Genomic DNA, 10,540 nt, shown 5'->3' on the forward strand with positions numbered 1-10,540 from the left:
TCACCAGCCTGCACTGGAGAAGGAACCAAGCCTCACCCTATGCCCTGACACAGCAGAAATCTGCACCCACAGGCGGGCACTGCTGGGGAAAGGGCTTCTGCAGCCAGAAATACAGCAGGATCAACCTCTGGGACACCACCAGCACAGGCAGCTGCCCTGGCCATGTGGCATCCCTCCAGCCCCAGCTGCCAGCACCTCCCCAGCACTCCCCTTGCAGGAATGGGGAGCACTTCCCTCCCAGATGTCGCCCCAGGGTTTTTACTCTGTACCCCAGCCCACCCTATGAAAACCAGAGTGGTGCCACCCTCACCAAAGGTGGCGAGCAGCCACATCCTGCAGAGCAACAGCTGAGGTGGGACCTGTGTTGGGTCCGTGGAAGTCTTGGGGGGAATCTGTACCCTTGTCAGACGTCTCCACAGGCACAAAGCCAGGCTCTGGGGCAGGAGAATATGTGAAACACAGGGCTGTGCTGCACACACTGGGTAATGGGCACAACCCTGCAGGGCAGCTCTGAGCTCAGTGGCAATAGGAGTGGGCTCCACCACTTGTATTTCTAATTGCCTGTCAGGTGCTTCTTTTTCCACAAGCAATCAGAGCAGCATTAAACCTGCTGGAGGGATATTCAGCCTGACCAAACACCTATTCCCAGCCCACAGAGGCACTTTTTGAGGCAGTGGCCTCCAGACCTCTGCCAGTCCCTCCCTAGCTGGGATACATGCCGGTGCTGCCTTGTGATGGGGGATATTGCCCGCCCCACAGCAATGCCCACCTGCAGACACCCTGTGTCAGTGGAGCTCTCCTGGACTTACACCAGCACTTGAGAGCAGCACTGGGCTTGGCATTTCCTTTCCTCTATCCCACTTGTGTTCACCAGAGCTGACAGTGGCTCCCATCCATCCCAGGCCCCCAAACTACCCGAGCAGTGTGGGGACCACTTACCAAGTGTGACATCATGGGGACAGTCGCCGAACCTGCAGCAGACTTGCAGGGATGCTGCTTGCTGGGACAGTGTTTTCTGGGGCGGATGGAAAGCCAGCCGAAGCCAGGGACAAGCTGTTCCTGCTGGGGCGGAGCTGCCCCTCACTGCTTATCGGCAACAACAACCCGTGTCCTTGGAGCACTTTGAAAAATAACCCGGCCCCAGGAGGACTAGAGGTGAGGCCAGAGGCAGCCGCCTGTGAGCATCCTGGCAAGGAAGTGGGGTCCTGGCCCCGGACATCCACTGGTGCAGGGATGGTAGCAGGGTGCTGCTGTCACGGGTGGCTCCAGTCCCACACCAAGGTCAGCATGCTTGCTTCCAGAAGCCCCCTAAGAGAGCCCCAGGTCTTTATTAAATCTCACTGGGAAATAGTGCTCAAAATATCTCTGCCATGAGAGAAGAGACCAGGTGCAGCTTAGCAAGGCAGATGAAGGTTGAACTTGATGTTAGAGGTGTTTTCCAACCTTATGATTCTATGGGGAGGGGACTACTGTGGGACCATCATGGTGGTCACCAGGGCTTTTACATCCCAGCCAGCAGTGGGATGGTGAGGATGACTCATGGATCAGCTGAACTCCCTAGGAGTTTCAACCTGCCTGGAGGAGCAGCACACACTGTCATAAGAGCTGCATTGCAAGGGCCTGCGTTGAAACAAGCTGGGCTGGCAGCAGCTATGGAGGCACCCCCAGGGGCAGGAGGAGGGATACTTCACTGCACACAGTCAGCCTCATGGAGCAGATGGTGACACATGGAAAAACTCAGCTGACACAATCCAGTGGTAGCCAGCTCTGAAGGGAGCCAAGCAAGTTCCCTACCACCCCAGCAGGGGACTGTGCAGGAGGCAGTCAGTGTCTCCATCAAGAAGCTCGCTGAGGTCTCAGCTCATTCTCCAAAAGCCCACCCACTGCTGTTGTATGGCTTAGCTCTCCTTGGTCCATCATCCCAGGCTGGAGTCCAGGGACCAGCAAGGGCTCTGCAAAGACAGCCCACTAACCCTCTCCCAGCCTCACCAACCCTCAGTCAACAGGCTTTTCCTCAACATGGTAAAAATCTCTGAGGAGTGGAAATCAAGTGCAGCCCCTGTCCCTACTGGGCCATTCCCTGCTGCACACCAGGAAGGAGTGAAAAACAGCTCTTGGCACTTGGAGTGGACAATGGCACTTTAATGGGAAGGTCACACATCAGCACCCAACAGCCCCGAGACACAGTCCTGTGTCTTCTGTTATCATGCAGGCCCCAGCCCAGAGGAGTGACCCATCATGTGCACCAGCATAGAGCTGCTTGTGCCAGCACTGGCTACTGAGGGGCTGTGACCAGCCAGCACTGCAGGGTGGACACCAAACATGCACCTTGTCCCACAGCAGCAGTCCTCAGGCCACCTGGTGCCACCACGCCACACATGGGGATGAGCTGAATCCCCCCATGGCCGTGCTACAGCTGGAGAAGGCAGCTGGATATAGGTGCTGAGGGGGGATGGCGTGGCACCCATTTGCAAACTGCAGAGCAGCCAGCACTTGCTGACCCCCCACTCTGTGCTGCCAGCATCCACCTGCCCAAGGGCTGCCACCAGGCAGGGGCACTGGGCACACACAGGAGGGCACTCAAGGGAGTACGAAGAGGATGAAAAAGCTTTGCCAAGCAGAGCAGGACCAGGTTGCTCACTAGCTGGCGGAGGGTATTAAGGAAATGGGAACCAGGGAAGGGGAGGAGTAGAAGCAGCGCCAACATGCTCCAGCAGCCCAGGGGCACAAGCACAGGAGCTTCTCCCAGCCCCTGCAGACACTGCACACCCATTGTCCCACTCCTCTAACTACCCTCGCAGTGGGGCCAGTGCAAGCCCCTGGCACCCTGTGGGGTTGAGGCAGGGCGCTGCAGGCAGGGGCATGGCCACAGCACGGTCAGCACCAGCATGCAGTGAGGGCTGGGGGGCTGCTCCCGCCCGTCCCCGATGCCAGCACCCTGTCCCGTGGCTCTCCTGGCTGCAGGTGCACGAGGGGAGCAGGCAGATGCTGGGACCAGGGGACGGTGCTGGCTGTGCTCTGGCCTGCCCTGCCTACAGGCAGGGAAGGCAGCTGGGACGCAGCTGAGACACTCAGGGTGTGCCAGCCTGGCAGCGACCCAGCCCGGCGGGGAGCCCTGCCCAGGCACCCGTGAGTGACGGAGCAGCACGACGACATGCAGCTCTCCTGGGGCCAAGGTGCTCGCTTGGCTCCTGGCCCAGCATGATGGCTCGCACTGCCTGCCCAGGCAGGGGCAAGGGGGGAGGCATGGCGGGGGCAGATGGTGGGGAAGAGGCAGGCAGCACGAGGGCAGCAGCACTGCAGGGAATGATGCAAGGTGAAGGATGGGGAAGTCCTGTTATTTGGGGTAAGCACCATCGTGGCCAGGCTGTGGCTCCTGGCTCTGCATCCCACAGCTTAGCTGCTGGACCCGGGCAGGGAATGAGCACAGAGACTGCACTGGAGGCAGTAAAGGCTGGGGATAGTGGGCAGCCATGGGAGGTCACTCGGTGGGGAGGCCCTGCTGCAGACCAGGGGCAGAGCAAAGCAGAGCAGGACAGGGGTACACGCAGCACACACGGTGATGTTGTCCCATCCCAGTCAGCAAGGGCAGCTGATGCAGAGCCACTGTCATGTCCTTGACCCCACAAGCACCTCTGCTCTCAGGGTCTGCCAGACACTCAGGCTTCATTCGGAGCCTTCATCCTCATGAGCACAACGTGGCTCTTCTTCCTACAGCCGTAGACCACCAGTGCCACCAGAGCTGCCAGCAGGGCCACGCACACCAGCACAACGACTGCTATCACCACCCCACTCTGCAGGCGTGTCAGCCCCCACTGCCCCCTCTCTTCCTCCTCCTTCTTCTCCTCCTCCTCCTCCTGTGGGGAGGCTGGCAGCCCCATGGGGGGCTCCATCGAGGCATCCTCTGGGGATGCTGCCTCAGAGGTGTGAGCAGGGAGCAGGGTGCTGGGATAGGGAGCAGCAGTGGGGGGCTGGGTGTCGATGAACTGGTCCCGTGGCAGCCCGGCAATGGGGATGCCCTGCAGGGCAGGAGGCTGGGCACACAGCGGGGGTATCTCACCCACCTTGTGAGGGTTCTCCTCCAGCCAGCCCTGCAAGGGCAGGATGCCCTTGTCACAGCGCCAGGAGTTGTTGTGCAGCCTCACCTCTCGCAGGGCAGTCAGCGGGGAGAAGATGCCGCCAGGCAGGTACTCCAGGGCATTGGAGTGCAGCTGCATGTGCCGCAGCCCAGGGGTGGCCCCGAAGAGGCCCCGTGGCAGTGCCTGCAGCTGGTTATGGTGCAGAGAGATGTTCTGCAGCTTGGGCAGCCCCTCCAGTGCCCGGGCATCCAGGCGGCGCAGGGCATTGGAGTGCAGCGACAGCTCCAGCAGCTCCCCCAAGCCCTGGAAAGCCCCTGGTGCCACCAACCGCAGACGGTTCTTGCTGAGAACCAGGAGCTGCAGCTGGGTGAGGTTGCTGAAGACGGCAGTGGGGAGGGTGGAAAGCTCATTCTCGTAGAGCCAGAGCTCCTGCAGGTTGGGCATGGGCCCAAAGGCACTGGGAGAGATGTCCTGCAGGCGGTTGACGTGCAGAGTGATCTTGGCAAGGGCGTGCAGGGGCAAGAAGACGCCGCTCGGCAGAGTAGTGAGGAGGTTGTTGGACAGGTAGAGCTTCTGCAGATTGGTGTTGTGTACAAAGAGCTCTGGGGACAGTGTCTCCAGCTGGTTCTGGTGCAGCCCCAGCTCCTGCAGCTCTGGCAGCCCATCAAAGGTGCCCACCGGGATGTGCCGGAGCCGGTTCTCGTAGAGCCGCAGCACCTGCAGCCGCGCCAGCCGCTCGAAGGCCCGGGGCGGCAGGCGGTCGATGTTGTTCCTGGCCAGGTTGAGCTTGGTGAGGCTGGGCAGCTGATCAAACACCCCCTCCTGCAGCTCCTTCAGGTTGTTCCCGTGCAGCTGCAGCTCCTTGAGGTTGCTCAGATGGGCAAAGTGGGAAGGCTCGACCTGGAGGATCTGGTTGCTGGAGAGGAGCAGAGATTCCAGCTTGTCCAGAGGCTCAAAGACCTGCACAGGAAGCTCCTGCAGCTTGTTGCTGGCCAGGCTGAGGTAGCGTAGGTCGGGCAGGTTCTGGAAGGCCCTGGGGCTGATGCGCGACAGGGCGTTCTTCTCAACGCGCAGCCCAATCAGCAGGGAGGCATTGCCGAAGGCGGCGTCGCCCAGCTCGGCGATGCGCGTGTTGATGATCTGCAGGGTCATGGCATTGGCAGGGATGGGGCTGGGGACCGTGGTGATGTCAGCACCAAAGCACTCCACCTGGGCGCTACGGACACACTGGCACTGCTCTGGGCACTGGCTACTGGCCAGCTGGATGCCCACTAGCAGCAGCAGCCACCGCTGCCAGCCTCCCTGCTCCATTGGACCTGCAGAAAAAACAAAGGAGAGGGGTTCAACCCCTGAGATTTCCCAGCTGCCAGGGCCACTGCCAGGGATGGATGCTGCTTTTCCTCTGGAAAAAGCAGCTGAGGCTGTGGCCATCCTGCTCCCAGCACGGCAACGAGGCAGAGGAGGACATGTGAGGAAGGCTGGGGGCAGGCAAGGCTTGGCACAGCCCAGGCAGGAGCTCAGAGCAAGACAGAGCTGGGGACCATGGTGCCTGGCTGCCATACCACAGCTATTAGTGGCATCCCTGGCGTCCCAGCTCTCTTGGCTCCTCTGGCAGCCGGGAGTGTGGTTTCCTGTTTTACAGAGTGTGGCGAGCTGCTACCAGCAGCACTGGCCTCCTGGCACCACCAAAGAGCCAAGACCTTCACCAGAGCTGGCTTGTGGCACCCACAGCGGGTCCCAGCATTGCCCCAGCACCCCAAGCACCCTCCTAACTCTGAGCTCCTGTTGCAAAGCCAAGAGCAGTGCCTGGGGATGCTTTAGCTCCAGTGCTGCAGGAGCCTGGGTCAACAGGACCCTTGCCAGCTCCCAGCAAAGGCTGGGTACTGGGTGGCCCTGTGTTCCCCCCATCCCCAGCAGGAGGTCTCAGCCTGGCCTATTTTTGCCATCAGTGTCTGATGTGGGCACGTGTACACAGGCTGGTGCCAGGGCTGATGCCCAGGGAAGGGAGGGCCTTACAGCACAGTTCTCCATTACCCCACAAGCACAGATACCGTGGACACCCTCTCCTCCCTCCTCTGGCCTGGGAGCTTACTCCCTCCCTAGATTAAAGCAGCAGCCTTGTGCCAAGCGGGCATGGAGCAGCCCCCCTTAACAGCTTCATGTGGCACAAGGGTGGGAGAAAACCTGCAACTCCTCCTGCTCTGAGCACAGCTCAGCCAGACAGGCGAGTCAGGCAGCAGAGGAGTGTGGCCACAGTGCCTCAGCTGGCACCCAGGGTGTTGGGGCACGGCCCCTGCCCTCCTCCCCGCCCTCCCCCCAGGGAACCCTCTTGCTCTCAGACAGGGAGGGAGGAGTCCTCCACAAGCCAGCATAGTTTATGTTTCCCATATGGAAACAATCTGCATCCAAGAACAGCTTTGTTTATAGCAAGACATTTATAAACTTCCCCAAAAGCTTGGCACATCAAAAGCCCTGCTCATGTCACTCCCTGCTAAGGCAGCACTGAGAGCACCCACACTAGAGCAACCTTCAGGAAAGGCAGCTGGAAACAATTGATCTCTCTTTTTCTTCTAGGGACAAGAAACTTACAGACCAAGAGGCTGAACATTCTCTACTGCTCAGCCCCTCAGCATCCCACTGCTCCTAACACTGGACCCCAAAATGTTCCTGTGCCCCACTTAATTTTCTCTATTGATCATTGTCTGGGATACATTGCCTATGTAACTCTTTCAGCTCCCACAGCATCCAAGTGGTCTCACTTTTTCAGAGAGCCCTTGCAAGATAAACATCTCCATCAAATAAAAAAATGCTGAACATGCAGATCCCACCACTCCACCACCAACCCTTGGGGCTGCCCTGGGAGTCCCCGGGATCCGTATCCACTCACAGGGGCAGTAGGAGAAGGAGACTTACCCGAGTGTCCTGCAGTCATGAGCGCCGAGCGAGCACAGCCCCGTGCTGGCAAGAGAGCAGAGTGTGGTTCATTCTTCCCCTCCCAGTATATAACCCGTCCAAATCAATGAATCAGCACAGGGGCAGTGGCGGGGTTAGGGAAAGCGCTAAAGCAGAGCTGCTTCCAACTCCTATTTCCTCAGCAAAGCAAGCATCTCAAGGATGGAGTTTTGGGTTTCCCCCTCCTGAACCCCAGTGCTCTTGTAAGAAGACAAGCAGAGGGTCCCTGTGAACATGCTGCTCATGTCAGCCAGTGCCCAGGCAGCAGCTTGGCCCTGGGAGCCCCCCTGGTCCCCAGTGGGACACAGCCAGGTGCCCTGACCCATGGGGGCAGACAAGGCAAAGCCAGAGCCCTGGGCACAACCGTGTCCTTCCCTGGCACGAGTTCGCACCAGGGTTGTTCCACGGCACTTCCTTGGCACAGGCACAGCTCTTGTGTCCCTGTCTATGGCTCCTGTAAGTGTTAGGACTTCTGGCTGTGCCTCAGCCCAGGGCCACCAGAGCAGGCAGACCCCTGGTGCACTGACCCTGCCCGGATCACACCTCTCATTCCCCCCAAAGCCACAGATGCCAACGGGCCACAAACCCACTAGCAGCCACTGTGGGCTTTGTCCTTTGGGCACCACAACCACCGCTGCCAGGAAGAGGGTACCACGCCAGGGTCAGCAGTTGCGTGAGTGCCAGCCACAGGCCAGGCTGCTTCAGAGAGCCCTCAGTAAGCCAGAGCATTGCCCATGAGCCATGAGGATCACCTGGGTGCTGAGGAACCCCCATTGCAGGCATCCCTGCAACCCCAGAGCAGCACAATGGCTGTCTCCCAGTGGGTGCCACTGCTCTGCCCCCTCAGCACTCCTGACACACAGGTGATGGAGCCTGGTACCCAGGGGTGTTTGGAAAGCATCCATCAACTTGTTCAGGGGCACCTGCTGCCACTCCTCCCCTGCTCCCTCCAGCCCACATCGGTACATTGGGGTGTCCTTGGGTCCCATCACCCAGCCCAGGTCTTCCCAGCTCATCCACCTCCTCAGGGCAGTCCCAGTCCAGCAGCAACCGGGCACAGATATTCGGGAGGAAGCAGCTACAGACAGTCAGCGTGTGTGGCCCCTTTGGGCTTCCTGGAGAGCCACTGCAGTCGCCTGCTAAGCACGGAGCAGCTGGAATTTCCCTGAAGGCATCTAATCCTGTCTCAGCCCACCCATGTTTCCGCTGGTTGCAGCAACCTCTGCTCATGTTCCGGATGGTACTGATGAGCTGCTCAGGATGGGAACAGCGTGGGGCTGCTCCTGGAAAAGGGAGAGGAAACGTGTCATGCTGTGAGAGGTGGGAGCGTGCAGGGCAGTGGAAGGGACAGCTACCTTGTTCAGAGAGGGGGCCAGACTAGAATAAACTGCAGGGATGGAGAGCAGAGTTCCCAGACAGTCTCAAAGGAAGGAGACAGGGATCGTGGGAACATGGTAGGGAGTGGGACCTCAGCTGGAGGCCACGGCCACCACTGTGTGAGATTGCATGGGAGGCTCATCTGCCATAGGACATGCTGGATGGCCACAGACCCCTCTCTGGCTGGAGAGTGAGTGCAGAGGCTGAAACTACCCCTGGCCGTGCTTCCTGCCTGCTCTGGGGCAACACCCAGGCATTTGGGCACAGAGAATGGGCATTTTGAAAACACCACTCACCAACTGCTCTAGTTCACACTCTATTGACACAGCAGTTCCCCAGAACCATTCTTCCCAAAACAATCTTCCCACTTCTGTGACAGCAGTGCAGCTGGAGGTCAGGCACTGGGCTTGGGAGCTGCGTGCTCCCTGCAGCCCTGGGACAAGAGCAGGGCTCTCACAGCCTCATCACCGGCTCTGTCTGCCCACTGCCAGTGCTGCTGGGCTCCTGCCCGCTCTGACTCACCCAGAAGCTCACAGCTTTTCAGCGAGGCAACACAGAAGCTAAACCTCAGCACTTCCGATAAACCACTGCCCCAAGCCCAGTTCGTCAGAGGAATGTCAGACTCGCCTCTTTCCAAGCAGTGCTGCCCCAGGGCAGACAGGGAGGCAGTGGTGGGTACCTCAAACACCCTACCCCAAGAGGGGCGGTCATCAGATTATGGCCCCTACCACAATGCAAAGTTTCAGAGCAGTAGAGGTAACAGTCCTGACAAAATCCCACCTGCCTCTACCCAGGCCTCAGGAAACTGGCTTTGTCTCCTGGCCCGAAAAGATTATTATTTTCAAGACATCGCTAAAAATAAAGAAGGGCTGGGTAACAAATGGCACAAGCCTGTGCACCATTTCTGCAGCCACTCCCGGAGGTGAGCGCATGGGAGCTCGCCCCAGGCTACTTACAAGGGAGAGAAACACAGTGCAAGAGCTTGGGACAGCAGCACGTATACACCCCGCACATCTGGAGGGGAGAGGCAGCTCCTGAGACAGCAAACGGATGTGATTGAGGGTGATAAGCATTTTGCAGGGAGAGGCTGCTCTGCAGAGCCAGGAGCTCACACGGTGCTGGATGGAGTGGGCTGGGTCTCATGCTGCAGGAAAGCCCCAGGTTCAGCATTGCTTGGTGGACCTTTCCCACCTCTGGCTGTCCCAGCCAGAGGCTGAAGCCCCCCTGACCAAGCCCTGGATGGTGTGGAACCACTGTTGTACCCCTGCACCTTCAAGGAGACAATGGAGCCCCAGAACAGCAGCATCACTTATTGATGGAGATGTCTGCCTTGCTACAGGACAGCAGGGCAGTCCCGTGTCTGTCTGTCCCTTCTGGCATACCTCCAGCACATCCCCACGGCCAGGGTGGTGGATGCAGCAAAGCTGAGTGGCTCTGAATCACCGAGAGACTCGAGACTGCTTGGAAAAATTCATGTAATCGCTAAAATTAGCAGCTTGTGGGCTTGGCTGGGAGAGCACATTGTTCATCTGCCAAGCAGCTGAGTATGCTCACCCACGCCATGCAGACTCAGCTCCCCCCTTAGCCCCTGCTCCCTGCACACCTCCAGCTCCTGCCTGAATTGGCACCCTGGGCAGGATGGGACCTCCCCATGGCCTGCTGCTCCCTGCAGTGCGGTGCTGGGATGCCCCCAGTTACTTTGCACTGCTGCAAAGTGCCCACCCTGCTATGAGAAACCCCCCCAGTGCTCACAGAGACCAGCTGGTCCCAGGCATCAGGCCAAACACCTCCAAAGCAGAGAAGGAGGGTGGAGGGCTGGGCTAGGGGCCACAGAGGGGGTCCTCCCCATCTTCCAGCACAGGGGGACACCTCTGGGCCTGAGCCCTGCAGCAGGACCCACAGACTCAAGCCACGGCTGAGGGGTGAAGGAAGGGGCATTAGTCACTCAGGGACTGGTGCTGGGGCCACCTCCACCCTTAGAGAAGCACCAGCAGCCCCTGCCTCACCACGGGCCCACCCTAACCCTTTGAGGAACCCAAATGAGAGAGCTCATCCATAGGGCCAGTGATCCAGCCACAGGGACATTTTCCTGTGGAAAATGCAGGGCCAGGGCTGCCTCACTGCTCATGGCT

General features: G+C 59.3%; 1 protein-coding gene across 1 annotated transcript; it reads right to left on the reverse strand.

Moving 5' to 3' along the window:
• Positions 1-2,121: 2,121 nt before the first annotated feature.
• LOC103624809 (leucine-rich repeat-containing protein 15) lies at positions 2,122-7,191 on the reverse strand. Its single transcript, XM_008644122.2, has 2 exons — positions 6,993-7,191; positions 2,122-5,395 (listed from the first exon to the last, which is right to left on the reverse strand). Exons 1-2 carry the CDS (start codon positions 7,009-7,011, stop codon positions 3,660-3,662), a joined length of 1,755 nt encoding a protein of 584 aa, XP_008642344.2. The 5' UTR covers positions 7,012-7,191; the 3' UTR covers positions 2,122-3,659.
• Positions 7,192-10,540: the final 3,349 nt, after the last annotated feature.

This window comes from Corvus brachyrhynchos, unplaced genomic scaffold (assembly GCF_000691975.1).
Source record: "Corvus brachyrhynchos isolate BGI_N302 unplaced genomic scaffold, ASM69197v1 scaffold221, whole genome shotgun sequence".
NCBI lineage: Eukaryota > Metazoa > Chordata > Aves > Passeriformes > Corvidae > Corvus > Corvus brachyrhynchos.